At 33.1% G+C, this 24,113-nt stretch overlaps 1 protein-coding gene across 1 annotated transcript in view; it reads right to left on the bottom strand.

Annotated features, from left to right (window-relative positions):
* Nucleotides 1-22,883, bottom strand: part of LOC118193181 (serine/threonine-protein phosphatase 4 regulatory subunit 1-like) — a 209,080-nt gene extending 186,197 nt beyond the window's left edge. The window contains exons 1-3 of the mRNA XM_085819284.1: nt 22,789-22,883; nt 22,631-22,675; nt 2,846-3,038 (exon numbers count right to left, since the gene is read on the bottom strand). Coding sequence (XP_085675410.1) covers nt 2,846-3,038; nt 22,631-22,675; nt 22,789-22,795 — 245 coding nt within the window. The 5' untranslated portion in view covers nt 22,796-22,883. The remainder of the gene's footprint in view (nt 1-2,845; nt 3,039-22,630; nt 22,676-22,788) is intronic.
* Nucleotides 22,884-24,113: the final 1,230 nt, after the last annotated feature.

The following is a 24,113-nucleotide window of genomic DNA, read 5'->3' as shown; positions in this document are numbered from 1 at the left end:
AATAGAGATATATAATTTTTCATTATTATGATGAATGATGATGACCCATCTTCCATCTCTACAAAAGGTATTATTTCAGTACATGTTGAGAAATACTTTTATATTTTTTATACTAGTAATTTTTAGTACATTAAAATTTTATTTAGCTATGACATCTATAAGGCAACCCAAAATGTTCTTGTTATTTTTAACATCCAATTTGATAAAGCACTCACAAAGAGTAAACAAAATGATTCTGTGCAAGAAAAGCGAAAGAGGGTTAGTATGACAACTAATTTGCATCTATACAGGCATATTGCATAAAAACAGCAATCTCAGTTCATCTAGTGTCAAAGAAATGGAGATAACAAAGCAGCTTATTCACGGTTGTTTGTTGTATGACTTTTAAGACGGGTCTGTGAGCAGCAGCTTTAAGTCATTGAATACCTCAAGCATTTCGAAAGGATGTGATTAATAGTAGCACTACAAAACACTGGTTTCAGAAGTTCACAACAGGAAATCTAAGGCTACATGAGGAGAATACAATAGTTGGCTGGCAAAGCCTTGAAAGCAGTCAAACATGTGGTGAAATTACTGAATTCTTCCACGTTTAAAAGGAAACAAACAAGGAAACAAGCAGTCAAACATGTGGTGAAATTACTGAATTCTTCCACGTTTAAAAGGAAACAATCAGACATAACACATGTGGAGGGTGTGCAAGTTGAGCACATACAGTGGTGGCCAAAATTGTGTACACTTTTGGAAATTTTTATGTTTTTGGACTTTGTATGCTTATAGAAAACGTTACATTTCACAAAATGCAAACTTGTATATATCATTTTAAAGAGAATTTATTGCTGAATTCAATACAAAACACAAAATTCAATTATTTGCATTACAAAAAAAAAAGTTAAACAATAACAGTTATCGATATACATTAGATAGTGATGATTGCAGTGAGTTATCAGTACTTAGTAGGGTACCCTTTATTTCTGATTACAGCTTCACATTGACAATTCATTGAGCTCACAAGAGTTTTAAGCTCTTCTTTCGTTATTACATGATGCCAGAAAACAATTATAGCCTCAATTAGTTCCCTTTTATTTGATGGGTGCCTCATTCGGACAAGAGTTTTCAAACGGTGCCACAAATTTTCAATAGGATTGAGGTCAGGACTGTTTCCTGGCCATGACAACAATTTAATGCTCTTTGTACAAAACCACTCTTTTGATATTTTGGCCGTGTGGCAAGGAGCAGAATCCTGCTGAAAAATAAACGAAGCATTGTTGGGAAAGAGATCTCTGATGGAAGATTTTTTGGTTCTAGAATAGTGTCAATGTATTTTCTGGCATTCAGTTGTTCTTGAACTGACAGAAACACCATCATCATTCAGATCACTTCTGATGGCCGCTGATGACACTTTTCTATCTTGGAGACGTAGTCTTTTTATTTTTCTGTCATCAATAGATGTGGTGCACCTTTTTCGGCCTTTTCCTTCTTTGTTTTTTATTGAATTTGTCTCCTGATATCGTAAACAAAACTTTCGGACTCCAGATGTAGTCAACTACCCACCTGTCTTGCGATGTCAGCATAGGAAAAACCACTTTCTCGTAACACAATAATATTACATCTCTTTCTAGGTGTCCAATCTACTCTTTTATTTGACGTCATTGCTTCTTGACTAAATATTAAAATTAAAAAAAAAAAAAATTCCTACTTGTAATTGCAGTGTATAAGAAACAGGTCCTCCTTCTACAGAACAAAGCAAAATAATGAAATGTTTCAAGTGTAAACATGATATCAGCTTCTACTGGCAGTTACTAACATTTGATTGGTTCTCAGAACAAGAACAGTGATTGGCCAGGAAAACTAGACATTGCAAACCACTTCATAACTGTGTTTTTTATTTATATTAAAATACATATAACTTTTTTTGTATTGCAAATAATTAAATTTTGTGTTTTGTATTTAATTCAGTAATAAATTCTCTTTAAAATGATATATACAAGTTTGCATTTTGCAAAACGTTAACATTTTCTATAAGCATATAAAGTTCAAAAACATAAAAATTTCCAAGTGTCCACAATTTTGGCCACCGCTGTATGGAAGGTAAGCAAGTATGCACTTCACATAATTTTGTTGGCAACCAACAGAGAACAAGTGGCAGCTTGTTGTTGCTGCCTCGGTACTGCAATACATCCATATTTGTTAATTGCTCACAACTGACGAAAAGTCGATCCAGTATGGCAGACAGAAGAGTACCAGAAACAGTTGTCATCATGAGACTCTGTGCCTCACAAATCAAGACCACCTCTGCACCCGTGCAAGATCATGTATTGTGGTAGAATAGTCACCAAGTAATGGATTACAAGCTACTACCAACAGGTTACAATCTTGCAGACCTGTATTGGCAGCAGCTGCTACAACTGCAACACGCACTGCAGCACAGCGGCCAGTATTAATTAATAGCAAGATGTGCTGTACTTCCACGACAACACAAAAGCTCATGAGACAAGTATGACCAGGGATACCATTCAGCAACCTGGCTGCCAGACACTATGCAGGACCTAGGTTGGCCCTAGCAAGCACAGATTACTATATGTTCCATTCTCAGGACAACCACCTCCATAGGAAATCCTTCAAGGAAGACTTACAACATGCACTTATTTAAATCCAAGACCCTCAACTTTTATGAACAGAATGTTGGCAAAAGTTGCTGATAGATTACTTAATGACCTAATGCTAAGTACTGTGCATTGTGTCTCATGACTGGCTCCTATACTCCAAAACAACAAGAACATTTTTGGTTACCCTGTAAATAGTAATTTAGATGTAATAATTTCCAAAGCTTTTTTGATATTCTTACCTATTATGAATGAAATCACTAGAAGCCAGTTCTTCCAAAGTCGGTGTTAAGGGTTGCGATTCCACATCTGATATGCCTACATCAATATCGTTGCTAGAAGCATCTGGATCAGAGACTTTATTTTTACTTTTTTCTTCTTCCTTTCCTGGCTCATCAGAACTGCTTTCTTTAAATGCAAATACAAAATCTTCCTCTAAAAGCAAAATTTAAAGATTACAACAATTAAATACCTTCTAAACGACTTTTTTGATACTAAGGAATCTGATATACTTGAAAGCAAAATATTTTTTTAAAAATAATAATAATACAGTCAAACCTTGTATGATAAATATGGCTTATAATAAATTTCAAATATAATAAAAGGAATTTTTAGTTTTGTCCTATTTTTTATACATATTACATTATAATGTTATTTTTACATAAACATAATAAACCTTCAAACCCATGAAAATCAAATATAATATAAAGCATAATGTCTTCAATTGAAACTTTTTGCATTTTTTAACCATTTCTACAAGTTTTAATTGCAAAATTACCAATTATTCCAAATTAATCATATTTAAATTATTAGAACTATAATTATTTTTTTTTTTTTTTTTTTTTTTTTTTTTTACATTACTCAGCTCTCCTTTTTTTAACTTTTGCTTTTGCCCTTCTATACATTTCAAACTGTTCATATAAGCAAGCAGCAACACTCAATTCACATAAAACCAATCTGCATAATCTTGGGAAAGCAAAAACATATTAAACACAAGGTAAGACAGGCCAGTGATAATATGACTTTCCATTTTTTCCAGATGAGCAAACTTTCTTATTCCTTGACCTTAACTACCTCTCAGTACAGTCCACACAGTTCACATAAGTAAGAACAGCATGCAATCCCAGTAAGAATAATCTGCATATCTTGTGAAAAGCAGGAACACGTTTTCACTAAATACAAGGCAAGACAGGCCAGTGATAAAATGACTTTCCTTCCCGTTTTTTCCATATTGGCAAACTTTCTTATTCTTTGATATTCACTACTTTTCAGCACCAGAGAAAATTTTATTGCTAAAATCCATATGGCAAGCTGCATGGGTATAGAATTCAGTATTATTTAAAAAATACAGGAATTCATATACTCTGAGAATACAATTTACTTAAGTCTACACTCAGCATCAAAGGACAAACAAAATTACTCCATAATTTCTATTCATAAAAAATATCTGAATGAAAAAAATACTGAAAAATGCGAAGCAAAAGAATTTGGGAGAAACATTCTGACCACTTACTAAAATCATTCTCCTGCTATCTGGATAAATGATTCAGATAAAGGCTTATGAATTAGCCAAAAAATTTAAAGAAATAGCTTTTTTTGTAATTATGTAGTTAGCTGCACAGGTTCAGATACAGAACAACATTTCTTCAGAAATATCAGTCAAGAGAACAAGAAGCATTTAAACATCTGATGTCAAGATGGAAAAGGAATACCTAGGATAATGTGTCTTGGCCATTACAAAAAAGGCATTATCAATGGCAATGATGTTGAGCTATTTCACAAAATAACATGGCATGAAAATATTAGAATTTTAGTGATGCTTCTAGTGACAGAAAATCTCAAAAGCCATGATTCTTAAAAGTGCAAGAAGTTTTCTATTTCCTGTTAGCTAACTATACAATTTGGATGACAATGGAATAATTTGAACAACAATTTTAAAAAATGGGATGAAACTGCATTTTACTCTTGATCTTGTACAGCACACATAAATGTTGAAAATTTAAGAATGGATAAAACTGATTTCTTTCCCCAGATGTGAAATGCAACATAAAAAATCAGGAATTTAAAATGTCTTTACCTAATGCATCTCATTTTATATAATTTTTAGAAATGCTATAAAAGCTTAACCATGTGGAAAGCTTGTAAAAGGACAAATGCTAGATATATGAAAATTTCAGATAGATGAATGTATAAAAAATGGAATTCACACTACAGAAGACAAATGCAGGAAAGAAATTTCCAGTCTAAAATTATAAAAGAAGTCATCTTATTTGTTATCAACTTGAATATCAAAAGCCTACAATTCAAATTTTGAGGTGGAGGGAATGCATTTTAGAAGTAAAAACTGGTGTATTCCATTGAGCTTAACCATAAATATAAAAATCTTATTATGAAATCCTACCAAACATGAAAGTTTGCAGAGATGTTGTTAAACATGAGCCAAGGACTCCAGTAGAAATATAAAAGAACAGATCAGTTTTTATTTAGTTAAATAATGGAATAATGAATAAATACAATTGTGGTTATAATAAAAAAAAACTTAAAACTGCTTATCATGATTTTTCATGTTATATTGCCATAGAGTCACATACCATGCCTTTGTTTGAAGCTAGGATCTTTGAAAATACTCTATGGTATGTTATCTTGTAGAAATGAGGTACCAAATATTATTTTTTTAAGCGAGGGGGAAAAAACAGAACTATAAATCTTAACAAAAACTGCAAATTAATTAATTAAAGAGAATTACACAGGTTTACATAAAATTGGGGCTAAGTTCTTGCAAAGTCTTCAGATCATATGATTGTGTTGCCGACATCATCCATATCCATTATCTGTGCTAAACTACACATTACTAGTGCTAAATCACAGCATGCATATATTGTCACCTTTTGGTGACTATATACACATGTTAAAATATAATGATAATAATATAAAATTATGTTACAAAATCTCTCATTTACGTAATTTTTTGGCATAAAATCTACACTATTAAAATATGTATGTATCTGTCTGGTTGGTTGGTTGTTTGTGACATCACCTCCTCCAGAACTTCCCCAAAAGAAATAGTATCTTCTTAAAATCTATTATTGATATGTATAGTTTTTGTCTTGCCATAACAGTAGCAGCCCACTGCATACAGAGCTTAAATTCAGCTGCAGTCTACAGTGCATACAGAGCTACAGTGCAGTTCATTGGAATTAATTCCCCTTCTACCCTACTAAACGCAACTTCATTACTTCTCAATTTTCGAGTGAAACTATTAACTCCAGCCAGAATTGATCACTTTAATATTATTTAACTATTTGTAATTAATTTAATAATTTTATCTTTTACACTTTACTTAATTTTAATTATTCTTGCTATCTTTCTTTTTACTGACTTTTCCCGCCAAAAAAATGTGGTTTGCGAATGCAATGAATTCATTTCTTCAGGGCTTAGGATGAATGAACTGTAAACTGAAATATTGCAACCTGGGTATGCACTTTAGACATTGATGAAACGTATTTTTCATAATTGATTTAAAAAATGATGAAAAATATATTACAAAAAAAAATATATATACATCAGAACATTCTCTTAGAATCATAAAAAGGAAAGGTGCAAGACAACAAAAAGTCTATTCTGGTTTAAGACATCTTCCAAGCCCGAACTGTAACAAGCCTTTGAGCCATCTGCTTGGATATAGCTTTAAAATGGTTTTGTAAGATGTTTTAAGCTTGTGTGTTGTTAGTGTGTATATTGAATCACATCGGTCCTACACAGGGTACGATTATTGTTAGCATATGTAATGAAAAATATTGGTTCAAACTGACTAGATAATATTGTCATGTTCAACCATCTTCATATATATATATACGTGAAGTAAGATTTATTCTTAAATGATGAATACCAGTATGAAAACATCACTGTTTCCCACTGTCTTATCACTACATCAATACCAAATTTGATTCCAGCGTCATACAGAAAAGTCATGAGGATATGTCAATATCAAGTGCCAATTAACTTAGAGAAAGAATGAACTGCTACAGCCAAACCAGAGACTTCACTTATATAAAGAATGTTGCATGTTTGGTTGAATTTAAATGGCTTGCCTTTTATGAGCTACTCCTGGCAGACATAAGAACACTTGCTAAACTACACTATCAGCAGTTAACACAGTTTCATAAATTCATTAAGACATGCCCACAGTTAGTCTTGTCTCATTCAAGATGATAATACAAGACCACATTTGGAATTCAAACAACCTTTTTTTATTATTATTATTATTTTTATACCAGTTTTATGGCGGCTAAGTTGGGAAATTCTGCCTCATGAGGGGATATATCTTGGTCCTTGAGACAACACACTACCACCTTTTTTTATCACTGAAAAAAATTTTCAAATTTTCACATGCTCCATCCACACAGCTTACTTAAATTAGCGAATTACCATCTATTTTTGAAAATAAGCTCAATATGAGCAAAGTCGAATGGTAAAATTTTTTCATAAAAACTCTGCCCCCCCCCCAACATTCAAAACTTCTAGCCTTACTTCGTACAAGGATATAAAAAAACTATCAACATCTTAATATTTAAGCAATAAATTTTCCTACATCATTATATAAGTCAACACCATCACATACAGATTTTGAGTTTTAGCAATAGTAAAAGGGGTGCACAGGACAAAATGGACCCACTGGTATCATTAATTAATGTTTTTGTCAAGAGTTTTTTTTAAAAAATTCGCAATAACATAAACAGTAGATCCCCAAATTATAATGTATAAAAGTTTGGGTATTTCCTGGTTATCAGCTCACCTAAAAAGAATTTACTAGGCAATGTACAATGTCAATAAGATTGGTATCACCAAAAGGTGTTGTTTATATGGCAGCCCACTCGCAGGTGCCGTGTGCATCACACGAATATGAATTTCGGCTTTTCAAATTCAGTAGCCATTTTTCTAGTCAGTGCTTGTTTTGATTAGCCTCTGATGTGCATATTTTTTTTTTTTTTTTTTTTTTTTTTTTTTGTAAGGAATTATAATAAGACTGTGAAGTTTGCCGACTGATGCAAAAATAGAATTTTGCATTTCTACAGAAATATATACAAGGTGTGTTCGAAAAGTTCGGAGATTGGTCTCATAATTGAAAAACCACGCCAGTTAGGATCTTGCACTCACGCTGACGCAGCGAGAGAAATGTCATCTAGAGCCATCTAACGGCCATTTTACGACAGATAAGAGGAAGCGCACGCTATGAGCAGTTTAACACAGTCAGTGTGAGAAAGATTGTTGGTGTGACATGGAGCAACGCATAAACGAAGTTTTGCTTCAAGTTACGCAAAACGGCGATGGAGACACATGACATGTTAGTGAAAGTTTACGGTCAGGAAATCTGCTCAATGACAACGTCCAGCCGCACGCTGCGATCCGTGTAACCCAATTCCTCGACAGGAGCCAGTTTCCAGCTTTGGATCACCCTCCATATTCTCCAGATCTGGTTCCCGCGGACTTCTTCCTGTTTCCCCGCCTCAAAGGAGTTCTGAAAGGCCAACACTTTTCCGACATTACTGAGATCCAACAACGTGTGACAACGGTGCTTCGAGCCATACTGAAAGAAGCGTTTGCAGACAGTTTCCAACAATTGTACACCCAACGTCAAAAGCGTATTGTTGCTAATGGTGAATACTTTGAAGGCCAGTAAAGCTATTTTGCTTGTTTCTCTTGATTCCTTTTTTTTTTTTTTTTATGGTAAAATTCACCAAACTTTTCAAACACACCTTGTATAAAGGAATTCTGAAAGGCCAACACTTTTCCGACATTACTGAGATCCAACAACATGTGACAACGGTGCTTCGAGCCATACTGAAAGAAGCGTTTGCAGACAGTTTCCAACAATTGTACACCCGACGTCAAAAGTGCATTGTTGCTAATGGCGAATACTTTGAAGGCCAGTAAAGCTATTTTGCTTGTTTCTCTTGATTCCTTTTTTTTATGGTAAAATTCACCGAACTTTTCGAACACACCTTGTATATATATGGTCTAACGTAAACATGTAAATTCCTCTCACAACTTTAATTTTAGTCTCCACATTTGGCTCAGTACTTTTAATTCTATTCTTGAATAGATGCTTTTTCTGGCAATTTCTATCCTTTTATTAATTTTATGGGCCTTTTTCATTTCATGCAGCTTGAAAGCCCTCTAGCTTGAAGGATTACAACTTAATTTAGGATGGATTGGAAGGATTACAACTTCATTTTTATCGTTTCTGGAGGCATACGACCATTTTAACACTTAACTTTTTGCAGTAGAAGTCACCGATCAAGGTCTGTTTTAATTTTTATTTATTTATTTATTTATTTTTTTATTTTATTTTATTTTTTTTTTTTAATTTTTATTTTTTTTCCCTTGTTTTAATTTTGGTCTAAAAGCATACCCAAGTTGGTATGCTTTTAGTTTTAATTTTAAAGTTTTTTCCCGTCTTTAACAAGGTTTAAACTCTTTTAAGCTAGTACGTCTTCCCTAAAAATCTCGTATTAATTGACTAATAGCAATTCGCTATTTATTTTATTTTGTACATTTGCCTAATCAGGCTAGTTTGTATAGTTTTTCTTACACTATTAATGTGTTTTTCATTTACATGCATTGGGAAATGAAGCAGAGAAATTGAGATTTAAAGTTATTATCTAGGTTATTTTGTCAATTAAATAATAAAAAAAAGTTTCGTGTAAAGTCTCAATTCTTCTATTTTGACAAAACACAATATGGAATTAGCTGGATACGAAAACCATTGTGCATTTCCCCTGAAGAGTCCATAATGAGATTCGAATTAAGCTAATTTACCATTTACCACTTCTTTATACATTTGTATTTTTGCTCATGTCTTAAATAACTTTTGTATTTCTATTAATATGTTTTAGGATAGTTTTAACTTTAATCAACATTTTACTTTCAATTTGATTTGAGTTTTAAATTCGCTTTTTATTTGTAAGTATTCTTGTGATAATTTCATTTATCTTGTATTTAAACTTTTAATTGCAATTTATTTTAACTTAATGTTAAAATTATTCTCCGGAACCACAGTATCACATCAGCTATAAATTAAAACCATGAAGAATATTCTTTTTACCCTGTTTTCTAATTTTTGCAGCTCAATGTGCAAAATTCTTGACCACAAAGGTCCTTTTTAGTTTGTTTTCCTTTCTTAAATAAAACAGATTGCTATATAGAGCAGAAAAACAGCAGAAATAAAGAGGTTTTTATTATGGATGTTTCTTATATTAAGATACTAGCGACCCGCTCCGGCTTCGCACGGGTATAAAATATTAATGGATATTTTAACAATGAATCGTAGTTCATAATCTTTTTCTGAATTACCTTAAATTACGATTTTTGAAAATAATTTCCCTAATATTAAATTGATTTAACTCTAAATTTTAACCAAGATCTTAATAGAAAATTCCAATCCATAAATTATGGTTTTATTTAATCTAATCTTATCTAACCTTATGTACTTATAATTACTATAAGTGCGATTTAAAAATTAACCTTAGAATAGAATATCATTTATATTTTAAAACTACTATCATACAATTATTTATCGTAACTTACTTATAATTACTGATCCATTGTCGCGCTGAAAGCTAGAGAGCTCCGATAATAAATGCGTCCGATCGCTGCTATATTCAAAGTGCTATAGAGAGAACCGCGGCCTCCGACGCACTATTTATAGGCACGCTCCTGCCGCCCTGGCCGGCCGGTACACCGCAAACACTACATCCAGCAATTTTTAAATCTGTAGACCTTTTCAATGTGTACAATACTTAGTACATTATTTTGATAAATCTCGTAGGGTTCAGCCTGCGTTTGCAATGTAAGCGGAAAAAATGTAATTATTTATGACATCACATTAGAAACCTCAAAAATAACAGTATTTCTCCACCATTTAATGGATGTTATTATACATATAAACCTTCCTCTTCAATCACTCTATCTATTTAAAAAAAACCGCATCAAAATCCGTTGCGTAGTTTTAAAGATTTAAGCATACATAGGGATTATAGGGACAGAGAAAGCGACTTTGTTTCATACTATATGATTAAGATATTTCACACGGAAAAAAAAAAAAAAATTATTAGTTAGTAACACATATCAGCTGCAATAAATAACAGAAAAAATATTAAAAATTCCAGAAATAAACCTTCAATAATAAACCTATGATGTCACTAAAAATTATTTATGTGGCCATTCTTTTAAATCACTGAAATTGTTGAAAATTCAGGCTTCAATATGCATTATGTTGAGGTGAAAAACTGTATCTGTTCAAAATCTTGGTGTCTCCAAGTGCTACTGTTTTTCCACAATGTGATTATTGTGCTTTGCCAACTGGAATTTTTTTTTTTTTTTTTTTTTTTTTTTTTTGTGTGTGTGTGTGTGTGTGTGTGTGTGTGATTTTTTCAATTATATTTGAAAATGTAAGTATCTCAAGCTTTGCATAATGGCAACACAAACTTTTAAATCACTGAGTTTTTAATCGAAAGTTCATTAAATTTGCACAAAATATTGTGTTCTACAGGTTTGTGGATTCGGAGTAATTGATGAAAACACTTGATGAAGAATCAAAATACAATTTATTCATCAGTATTACACAAGGCAGTTACAAAGACAGAGTACAGCTCCCAACTTGGTCGATCGCTCTCGAAACTCGCACTACTACTAACAGAATGTGCTAAACTCAATGTACTCTGCATACAGGCAGAGTATATATAGCTTTAGACCTACTTTAGAACATTCTTGGGAAAACCGGTAAGAATTTGTTCTAGAATGTTCTCCCTCCATCTACGGCATATTGCCTATTTTGTTGTCAAAATGGATAATTTTGCGCCAAATCTAGCAACCCTGAACCCATTAACTTATAGCTCGGCATTTTATAACAATATGAAATAAATCAAAAACAAATTCAAAATTTTGGCTTTCAGGTGCCCATATTCAAGTGGAGAACTACATGTGTTCAAATTTTGGTAGATCTAGGTGCCATTCTTCTGATATGTGAGGAAAATACATGCATACATACAGATTCTTCATTATTTAATAACAGAGATTTAGCTTTTTTCATAAATCAATATTAGTTCTTTGAATAAATAATAATAAGCACTGAAAATGCAACTAGCATTTTTAGTTATTGATCATACACAATAAAAGACTCTCCATTGTAACACAGTGTAAAGTCTCAGATCCAGAGTCATTTTCAGTGACTTTGGAAATTTCCAGATTTTAGATCATCACTTTAAATCCAGCAAGATGGCATTTAGACATAGAAACATTGGCGCTTCCCATATTGTTATGATCAAAATGCTAACCCCTAATAGAACCGGCACAAAAGCTGGAGCATCCACAATTTGCAGAATTTAGGGATGTCAAAAACTTAAAAATTTAGAGAAGCACCAAGAAGCAAAATTAGTAATAGAAAAATATTTAGAATATAGGAGAAGCAATGGACAATAGAATTTAGAGGTGGTCAAATCTTCAGAATTTAGGAAATAACAGATAGCAGAATTTAGGACCTGCAGAAATTGCTCTAAATGCATAGTGTTGCATAGTAATGATCCTTCCTCCCATAACCACTCAAGGTGTAACTTAGATAATATAAATGTGATGTCAGTCAATGCATTGTTATTGGCTAGTACATGACTCTCAACCAGCAGGTGTTTGAAAGAGACATACAAGAATCTCATTTAGTCCACAGAAAAATCAAATTTACTGCACAGGCACTTCCCTTTGTATATTCTCCATTCCTAGACTTTTGCTAGCAGAGGGATTTTTTAAAAAAAAAAAATTATTTGCATATTGGCTACTAGAACAGATATTAATTCATCCCAGATTTTGGGCTTTGTACTATACAGTACAAAGTCCGAAATCCGGACGTCCATTATCCGGATAAAATCAGGACCTCGAAATCACAACCTTTTTTTTTTTTCTTTCGTCCTCTTTTTTTTTTTTTTTTTTTAAATTAATGCTTTATGCATGTGCATTTGATTTTTTCTTCCATATAATAAAACATGTGGAGATTTTCGCTTAAAAATTCCGATTTTTAATTTTACTCATGCACCAAATAAAATACCTCGTTATGGAAAAACAATCATGTATGCATAAATTTGTGAGATTAATAATTTGGCTCCGTAGCTGAGTATCTACTTGGCTTACATCTCTAATCAAAACATTCACCTATTTTATATCCCAGACACAGACCTGGCGAGTCATTATTTATTATATTTTGCTTTCATCACCGCATGTTCATCAATACATAACAGATTCAGTAATAACTCATGCACTGATGTCTAAACTTTTTTTTTATATTAGTAATTGAATAACAAGAGTATGGCAACCATTTATGCTAACATTACGCTTGGCGATGATCATAGATTTTTAAATGCTCTAAAAAATGTTGACGAGGAAAAATTCAACAAAAATTTCTTTTCGCATGCTAAAAATAGATTTTGTTAATGAAACTCATAGGCCAAAAGATTACATTTAGTGCTATTTTAATTAATAACTGATATGTTAAAACCATAAACCTAGAAGCGGTGGTAGAATATGTAGGCACCGGACGGCAAAATTTAGGGAAGACGAAATATTTGGAATTCGGGGAAGCACCGAAAGGCAAAATTAAGGGATGAGAAGTTTTTATGATTTAGGGAAAGCACTGGGTTCCAAAATTTAGGCACAGTGAAAATTTAAAATTTAGGAAAATGCTTTGTAGCAGAATTTAGGACCCGTAGAGACTGCACCAGGCGCAGGCCATAGATAAAGCCTTAAGTATATGTGGGAGTTTATTTAGGACTCAGATTAGTTTCAAGCATGTGCAAGAAATAAACGTAGGTATAGTAAATAACTAAACTAATACAATTCAGGCTTAATTCAATACGCAATAGGAGCAAGACAAAATTTAGCGAAACAACTTGGATTTGAAACAACTTGGCTTTCGTTGCCAATCTTGTGATACACAGCCAATAATGTATAACGAACGCTATCAAGCTACGCTAAAATTATCTTTACTGATTCTAAGGCATTTCAATTAATGTAGCATTCTGTGCTGCTCACTAATCTTCTAATTTGATCCAGGTTATTTTTTGCAGACTGTTATTATTACGGCAATTTTATAAAAACTAAGCTTGAACTTTCGATTATGTCAAAAAGTGTTTCCAAAGTGGAATAGCTGCAAAAAATGGATAAAGGCATATCCGTCTCAAAATTATGCGAGGAGTATGGCATTGGAAAGTCCACTGTATATGACACAAGAAAAAAGAAAAAGGAATTTTTTGTGGAAGCATCTTAAACAACTTACATTGACAGAAATGTTTAATAAAGTAAACAAATAAATATTAAGCTTTTTTTTTTTGTAAATTTTGATACCCTTTATATCATAATTGTTCTTTATTTCATAAATTATGATTTCATATTTTTTATTGTATAATTTCTGCATGCCGTCTTACCAGATTTAAATTGATTATCTATTATCCAGAAAAATCCTAAATTCGGAATCGCCGAGGTCCCAACCAGTCTGGATTTCGAACTTTGTACTGTATTATATATTCCCAGAAATATCTTCACTGCTTGCAACCCATCACTGTTTTTATCAACATTATCTTTTTGTAACACTATATGATTCCAATGCATACACAAGCCTCATTCAATTTTTATCCTATAAATGCTTTGAACATCATTCAATATTCTTCATCTGCCATTTATTTGTGAAGCTCTTGGATTGGAATTGCAAATTAGAGAAACAAATACTAGTTCACTAACTGGAGCATATTATCTTTGTATATTATCCTGTAAATTATAAAAGTTGGCTATCATCAAACCATGAAAGTTAGCAGAGATTCAACCAACATTGTAAACTTCCTCCAGAACTCTTGCAGAATTAGGATGCCTCTTTATTTAATAAATAATCAGTATTCAACTCTCTTCATTCATGTGCTTAATAAAAAAACTTTCGTTGATTTCTACTATTTTGTTAGGACCTCTTATTTTACCACAAGCTTTGTTCAGAGCAGTTACGTATACAAATTTCCCCACAGGTAATTGTTCTAATCTATTACTGTTTTGTTGGTCATATTCAGCCAACCATATCCTGCTCCTTAAATACACACTTTTCTGATGGTACTGTAGCTGGCTGCTGTACTGGGTGCTACAATAAATATATATACGGGCATGGCTACATTTTCATATGATCTACTAACTAGACACATGAAGATATAGCTTAATTTTAAATAACAAAATCTTCAATTATAATGTAACCATTACAAATTAAATTAGCATGGATGATAATAGTATCAAAGAAAAAATACAACCAACTGTGGCGACAACGAAAATCTGAAGTAAAACTTCTTCCTGTCTCCAATCTTCGTTGCAGTTAAAGTTAAAGATGCAGGCACATGATTGGTGAGTAAACATGAGTTCACCTAGAGTTACCACAGTACTTTCCCTCCACTGTTAACGAAATTATAGTTACCAAGGACAACCACAAAGAAAATGTGACTCCTGTATATATCTTGACAATTTCTGGTGCAAAGATAAAAGCTCCTATGAGATGATCAAGGCTCACAATTATCTCTTTGTTTCCAATATCTGATAGTTTTAGGTTATGTCACACAGAATTAGATGTGGGCAGCCACAGTTTTGTGAAGTTATCAGAGAAGCACATGAGGCTCGACACTGTTTGAATTTTTTGTGGGGTTTATAAAATCTCAAGATAAACATAAATCGCCACCATAGACCACTGCAGCACTGGAAACACCCAGGTCTTCTTTAAAACTCACTCTTAATTCTAACAACACTGTGGGAAGAATATAAATCCACTGAACAGAAGCATGGCATCTAATTTAAAAGAGCAATGAAACCTCTAGACAAGTCCACTGGAATTAAGATGGTATGGTTAATGTGCAGATCTTTTTAGTTCCCAAAAATTTCACTAACGCAGCAAAAAACTGGGACTCAATCTGCTGTCTCTGGTGCATGGTAACACAATAGGGTACCTCCAAACATGAAATTCACACAAAAAGAAATGTTTCAGCCAGTGTCAGCTGACAAATCCACAACAGGAATAACCTCTAGCCAACATGCGCACAGTAAGACCCCGCTTAACGCTGTTTCGTTTAGCGCTGTTTCGGTTTAGCGCTCTTTTATTTCAACACGGGGATTCCACGAATCGCTCGCAGCATACGGGGATTCCACGAAATATTATGCAGCGATAGGTTTCAAATACATATCCGAAAGAGTGTACTTGTATTTCTTGTTTGGTGCAGTATTGTACAGACATATTTTGAAGGGGTAAATGTGGAAGATGTCGAAGAAATAATTCAAGAAGCAGCGGCTAGTCTTTCTAATGATGAGCTCAAGGAATTAACTGAACAAGAAGAAAACAAAAATGTTGACAGCAGTGATTCAGAAAAAGAGCAAAAAGAACTTTCGATGGCGTTTGTAAAAAGGAGTTTGTCTACCATAACTGAAATAATGGATCAATTCATTGAAAATGATCCGAATTTTGACAGGAGTTCAAAAATAAGGCGTGGTGTTAGAGATGCTCTATCCGTTTATGAAGAACTTTTAAGAGAACAACGCAAAAGAAAAAGGCAAACAACATTAGATGCTTTTGTCACAAAAAGGCAGAAAACTGAAAACGCGGAAGGCTAACTAAATATGACTGACTTAGAATTTTATTTGTTTTTTTTAAGAATATTCGTTTTGTTATTTATATTTTGTTTTTATTTTTGCAAGAAATAATAATGTGGTATTAATTTGGGCTTTAAGAAATAAATGTTTGGTTTTATTTTTATTAAAAAAACATACTTTTTAAATTTAATACCTAACCAATTTCCTAGCCATCTTCCCCTAACCCCAATATTTACCTGTAAAGATAGCCTCGTTTAGCGCTGTTTCGCATTACGCTCTACTTTGATGGAAATTTAATACCTAACCAATTTCCTAGCCATCTTCCCCTAACCCCAATATTTACCTGTAAAGATAGCCTCGTTTAGCGCTGTTTCGCATTACGCTCTACTTTGATGGAACGTATCCCCCACGTTAAGCGGGGTCTTACTGTACTTGTCAACACACATAAGAAGGTATGTATAATCTTGTGATGTGGTAAGGGTCCAACCAAATCACTATGGACATGGTTAAGGAGAGCAGATGGTAACTCAAAGCATTGCAGTGGAGTGTGAGTGTGTTTTTCATTTATGGTAACCTGAGGAGTTGAATGCTATAGAAACCCTATTATGATGTAACTGGTTGCATGATTAAGATTAATTTGAAGTTTATGTACGATCTGGAAGGAAAGGGAAAAAAGCATTAACTGAGTGATGTGTAAATGAAGGTTTACTTTGTAGCCATTATAAGTATCCCGTTTATATGAAGGAAATGCGCGTGATCGAACGTTGAAGGATACCGGCATTATGGATGATACTTTTCACTTTTATTTTTGTGAATTTATGTGGCAACGCCAGTATACAGATTCTAGTTCAGATAGTTAGGGCTGTGGAGCTAGAGTCAGAATCAGAGTTGGGGATATTTGGGGGTAAAAGGTGTCAGAGCTAAGTCGCTAAAAACAGGTCAACTCAGACTCTGACTCCAGTTTTTGTTGAACAGTTTGAAGTTGAAATGATATTAAGGTGAGTTGAAAAAATTAATGACAAGCTGAGTTATTATTTTTATTTATGAGCTACATTAATAAATAGTTATTTTTTATTTTATTGACATATTAACCGTTTGACTGCTACGCGGCTCAAAAGAGCTGCGTTCATTCGTTTCAATAAACACGACGCAGCGCAAAAGCGTTGCGAGTTTCAGTGTGTCTTTGTTGCTTTATAATATGAAAATAATTATTAAAATTGATTGATATTTGTCTAAATGAGAGTGTTTTAATTGACAACATCAAGTCAAAATATGTACCACAGCTTTCGTGCGTTCTTACAAGAATTGCTTAGCAGTCAAACGGTTAATAAATAAATATAAGAGAGGAGAATGGATGTGATATTTGCCATTAGTGATTAAACTGATTCATTTAGTTACAAATCTCAATGGTAAATTTAGGTAAGCAGCACTAGCAACAAAAACTCCCAAAATTGATGCCATTCTTAGGAAGCGAGCAGAAAAAGGAGCAATTATTAATCAAGCAACGCAATAAGGAAGTACATATTTTGATGATAGAGAGGATTTTAGAATTAAGAACTTTTTTAGAAGATGTAAACAACCCTAATGTTTCACTAACAGAAAGATTGTGGAATTATCCACAAAAAAGCTGCAATCTGAAGAATTGACAGGCGAGAATGGAAGAATGGGATGTTTGTTCTTTCTGAAATGGAGGGTTTATTGCAGAAGGAATCATTTCTTCAATGAAGAAAAGGGAAACTAGTTTGCTAGACAATGAGATCTTGCTGGATTCAATATATACAGATCCGAAACAATAAATTTTATTGGATGACAAACAAATTAAGAAGGCAAAGAAATCCATCTATGAACTTTCAATAAGAATGAAATTATTTTCAGAACAACAGGAGTATTCAAATCAGGACAGTCAAACTGCAGACATTGCAACTGAGTCTTTATCATTCTCTTTCAGTGCTAAGATAGATTTTGAGAAATAGTTCTGGATAATTGATTGAAAAGGCTAAGTAAAAGTGAATGATTTCTACATAGTCTTTGAAGAAATAGAGAAATGTGATTGCTCTTGCATGACACATCTTTTAGAACTTATAAAAATCTATCTTGAAAAGTTAAAAGAAGTAGCCCTAACAGTAACATTTCTTCCTCTTACTCACGTCAGTGTGGAAAGACTCTTCTCAGCTCTGAAGTTTATCAAATCGGATCTATTGTCCTCCAACAAAGAAGCTATACTGTTTCTTAGAAATAACTAATACCAGTTTTTGCATTTCATAATAAATGCTAATTAATATACCATAATTTCTGGAAGAAAGGCTGCATCAGCGTTAACGGCGCACTTGAGAAAAATTGCTGAAAAAAATTAAAATTACGCAGAAATGCCACATCAGCATATACGCCGCAATAGATTAAATTGCACGTGACATCGTCATGGACCGTATAGACGCAAAATCTTGACACCTATGTCCTGATATATGACATATCAGTTAAGAAAAATGCATGACGTGAAACTATAACTCGAAAATAAATTAAAGGTAAGAAATGTTGAATATATACTTACGTTCACGAATATACTTATATTTACCCACTAAAGAAGTCCCTATTTGTCATGCTCGTACTATATTATAAAAAATGTTGCAACAACGAGATATTAAATTTGGAAGACAAAAGAAAATTTTAAGTTTTGCTTACAAAGGAATTACAGCAAACTGTACATCAAAAGAAGCCATCAAAATCTGATTCTTTACTATCTGAATTAAAAAGATTTAGTAAATCCTGATCTAAGTCCAAGTCTTCCAGATTGTCACATTCATCCTCTTGGTTTAGTCTCTTTATCTGAGAAAATTATTTCAGCTTCTTTGAATGCTGCTATTATTGACGACGTTTTCACTGATTTCCACGCACTTCCTACCCACTTTGCAACTTCTTCATAAGATGCTCTACGCATTTTGCCGCTTTTGGTGTACGTATGCAATCCTTCACTCATCCAACACTCGTACAACTTTCGGACTTCAGCTTTGAAGGATTTATTACCTGACAAATTTAATGGTTGTAAGATTTTTGTCAAATCACCAAGAATTATTTCTACGGTTGTAGACAGTTTTTGACATCTGGTTTTCACTGACTCAAGTAAATGAGCATGAATGGAATCCATTATCAATAATCCTTTTGGTTGGGAAAAAAGATCTCTTACGACACTGCCAAACTTTTGTAGCCACTCACGCATGATTGTTTCGCACATCCATCCATTCTCGTTTGCACAAATAAATTACATCATTAGGAAAATCTCCCTTTGGAATAGTTTTTCTTTTAAAAAATAATCATTGGCTTTAGCTTTTCACTGTTTGCGACACAAGCTAACACACAGGTAAATGACATTCTTTCATGCCCCGTCGTAAGCACAGATACAGTTTTTGCACCAATTTCATCAACAGTTTTTTTTTTCCGGAGAGTCGAAAGCTGATGGCATTACACACTATTATTTATTATATATTTATTATCTGTTATGGAAGGTTTTTTTTGTTTTTTGTTTTGTCAATAATATCTGACACATATTTTAGAAAAGATGCCTTTTCCTCCTGCCAGTCCTTTGGTAACTGTTGCCCGACTATTGTTCTAGTACGCACAGAAATATTTTTTCTTTTTCTAAATCTGCTACACCAGCAAGGCCCTCATTTTAAATCATTTATGTTCATTTGTTTTTGCCATAAATTTTGCTTGTAAGCGAACTTTTACAGCTGAAATTGCCATTCCCTTTCCTTGGTGCTCCTTTATCCAATTTGCAAGGTCATCCTCTAGATTCGGCCACCTTACAGTACCACTTCTTTTGTTTCTTTTCTCTTGTGGCATATTTTTAGGTAGTCCTTTTTCAGTTCTCCAATGTAGAATGCATCTGTCATCCACTTCAAACTCTCGAGCTGCTGCTCGATTTGTTTAGCATGTGAAACTACATTAAGCTTAATCCAGCAGTATAGCTTCTGTGCTGTTTAGGTGCCATTTTAAAAAATTTACCACTCCCTTCTTACTTAAAAACTATCCAACAAATACCTGTACCCAAACTGATGGGATCTGTATCTGGCAGAATGCCAAGAAAAATTGATTCGTGCTGAAGGGGGAAATACGTCAGAATTCGCAAGTGGTGTCTTTGAAAAAAATTGCAGTACATTTACAATGAAAAAGGCAGGGATAGGGAGAGGGTGGGTCCTGGAAGATTCATCGAATGGCAGAGAAGAGAGCCTATTCAAACTAATGAGAATGCTGATTTGAAAGAGGGAAGAATGTTACTGTTCTGAGATCCCATTTAGGTTCAATAAGGCACAAGGGTCCGTTCAAGGGAAAGAATGTAAACAAAATAAAGTTCGCAGAAAGCAACTGAGTGGTCTTTTGTGTAAGAACAGCTATATACAATGACAAGGTCATTCAAACTATGCATAATGACATCATAGGAAATAATTTTTTTAATGGACCTACACACCGCATGTGTAGAAACACGCCCCCGCTGAAAATTTAAGTTTTAAACCCGTAAACACTGTGGCGTTTCTTCCGAAAATTACGGTAAATAATTTGCTATGTCATCTTTTTTTTTTTCTTTTTTTCCCTGTAGCATCTTTTACTTCTTTTATATAAGAAAAATATGCATGTATATATGTTTACATATATATGTGTGAAGTAGTCTAAGGCTGGAGTCAGAACTGGAGTCGGTCATTTTCTCTACAGACTCCACAAGCCTGAATTTAATAAGTTTTTTGGATGCTGTTAAAAAATTTTGTTTGACTGAAGACACAGAAATTTCTAAATAAGGTAAGTGGATATTTTCTTCATGTCCTGCTTAGATGAACTGATAAAAGCAGTTTATGTCATATATTTACAGATCTTTTACTACCACAATCAGTACAAGTTATATGACTTGTAGGCTATATATAGCTTGAAGAATTACTTTTTAATTTTATACATATATATGTACACACACTGGAACTTCAGATCACAAATGCCTCATTACATGAACAATTTGGTTCATAAACAAATCATTTGAACAAAACATGCCTCGGAATGATTCTTGCATCTTGAGTTACAAACACTGAAGTTGACAATATATAGTTAAGATTTTTGAAGTAATCTAAGCTACAAAAATAACATTCAGGGACTTCTGAAGATATCATTTTAATATTTTTTGTTGCTTAATTCTCATTAACAAAGCTTAGCAACAAGTGACTTACAGGACCATAAGTTCTGTTTGTAGAAATTATGCCTACACTGGGTTGCAAACACAGACTTTACACACTTTTAATATCTAGAACATTTTCATTGCCTTTGACACTGTGCCTCTAGGATGGAACAGTGGAGTAGAAATAGGGAACTGTGCAAAAGAAAGTTAAGGAGGAACTTGTAGACAAGTAACTAGAGGATCATAAAAATAAGCTCAAAATTATTACTTATGTACATGCATACACGCATGCATTCATACATACATTACATTTCTGAATCCAGTCCCGATAACAGAAGAGTACCAAATCTCATATAAAGATACCTTATTCTAATCTTTTATGCTTAAAATCTGATATCAGACTTCATATCATTCTCATGCATCATTTTCTTTACATCTTTCTTATCAATATCGAACACCATTAAGTAATACTTAGGCAACTATTTTCACAAAAATTAAAATCATCAGAAAATCCCACGGTATTTTTTAACCTAAATGAAATAGTTCTAATTAATTCTATTGCAGTATTAAATTGTACTTCGGAACATACCAGTAATTTCTACTGAAAATTTTCAATGATTATTCATTTTTCAGCAAAGTATATCCAGTGCCGCTTTTGTAGTTTTTGTTTATTGTACACATAGTATACTAGGGTATTGATCATTTGTAAAGATAATGCTTTTTAAAATTTCATTCAAATAAAATATTGTTTTATTCTTTCACTGCTACTACTCAATGTAAACAAATCTTGCTACTTTTTTTTTTTTTCTTCTAATTACTTTGCAAAACTAGTTTTGGCCCACAAATTTTGAGATATAGCTGTCAAAACAAGAAATGTGTTCATGACCGACAATGGCAATTAATTACAAAATACGATGAAACATTAAAAATAAGCTTTTCTTACATAACACGTTTACTTTTAAAACCACAAACTGTACCTGCTTGATAATACGTAATTTCAATAATAATAACCATGGTATATCTGTACATAACAAAAAATTTTATAAGAAGTTTGGAAATACGGAGTACGGAAAAACAATCTCTACTTCTAGAAATAAAAAATTTTCATCCGAAATATAAATAATTTTCCTAAAGATAAATCTCCAACTTCAAGCATTAATCAAACAAGAAAAATTAACATGGGACTGACCACACACCAAAAGATAACAATTTTCTGGATACTCACCATCCGTTAATTCTTCTGTAGAAGCAAATTCCTCACGGAAAATATCTGTTAAAGAAGCACAAAATTATTAAATTTTTACTGAACATTTTTAATGTTCAAAAAAGTCATCTCAGTTGTATCTGTAAAACAAAATATTTAATTAGGAAATGCCCACATACCAGCCATATTCTAAACAAAATCAACAAGAACGAAGCCACCTACATAACCATGAGTACGGAAATTCAAAAAGGGAAATAAACTGGCAATTCTTTTTTTGTTTGTTTATTCTGTCCAATTTTTTTTCCCTTTCTCTGTCCCTATTACTCTCAATCTCAGATCTTCTTACATGAACATTATGTTATCTTTTAAAATTGTTTCTGAAATAAATTTTATATCGTACACCATGATATTAAAATTTAATTACATTTATACATTATACATTATATTAAAAATACATGTATACATTATATTAAAAATACATGTATACATTATATTATTTTATATATGTACATTATATTATTTATACATTATATTTTTTGTTACATTATATTATTTTACATTTAAAAAATTTTTTAAACAAATCGCATTTCAGTGCTAATTCTTAGCTAATCCACAAGTCCATCTTATGTCTTGCAATTCTCCGAGCCTCTCCTAAGGACTTGAGGTGAAAACACGTCTTCATAAACTTCAACCTCTGGAAAATAAGATCCTGAGCGAAATATTTAACGCACCGTGGTACATGAGAAATTCTGGGATGCACCACGACCTATAGAGCAAATCAATCACTATATTCGCAACAATGCTGTCAAGTTCTACCTGTTCATCCAACATCATCACAACTCAACCATCTCATTTCAATGCCAGAGAAAAAATATCCGTATCCTGAAAATGTGATTTTGATTAATTAATTGCGCTCACTCTTTATTGCAAAAGACGCAGTACTGTCGCAGACTTCTTTGATACGCCACTTGCCGTTTTAGTCCTTTCAGGGCCGGGGCTAGACTTTTGCCAGTCGGTGCAAACGCTGTGAATCTAAAATTCTGCCGTCCGATTCTTTCCTAATTCCTAACAGTTTTGCCACCCTTAAATTCTCCTACTCGATGCTCTGGGTAGCAGAATGCTCTGACGCCGGCCCTAAGTCTTTTATAATTTTTGTCTTCATCTGAATTTTCTACTTTGTTATCTACATAGTCTACTATCTAATTCCTGCTTAGCATGCCTGGTAATATTGGATCCGTGACAGCAGTTCTTCATCAGTGATATCTTGCACCTGATTTCTGAATTGAAATCATAAACTTTTACATCATACGAAGTAGAGAAAGCTTCCCCTGACACTTCAGAAGTTTTAGGATCCAGAGTGTCACTTCTTTCGAACAACCATTTTAAGTGTCGTCAAAGTAAACTTTTTGGGGGATAAAAACCCGGGATTTATCTTCTGGAGAAGCAGCTGTAAATGTTTTCAAAGGAAACAGTTTAACTCTGTCTTGGAAAAGAACTGTGAAAA

The sequence above is a fragment of the Stegodyphus dumicola genome, chromosome 6, assembly GCF_044657685.1.
Source record: "Stegodyphus dumicola isolate Sdum_Otavi_A_Nest chromosome 6, ASM4465768v1".
Taxonomy (NCBI): Eukaryota; Metazoa; Arthropoda; class Arachnida; order Araneae; family Eresidae; genus Stegodyphus; species Stegodyphus dumicola.
The sequence above is the reverse complement of the archived record's forward strand: the minus strand, read 5'-3'. Positions and strand labels throughout refer to the sequence as shown.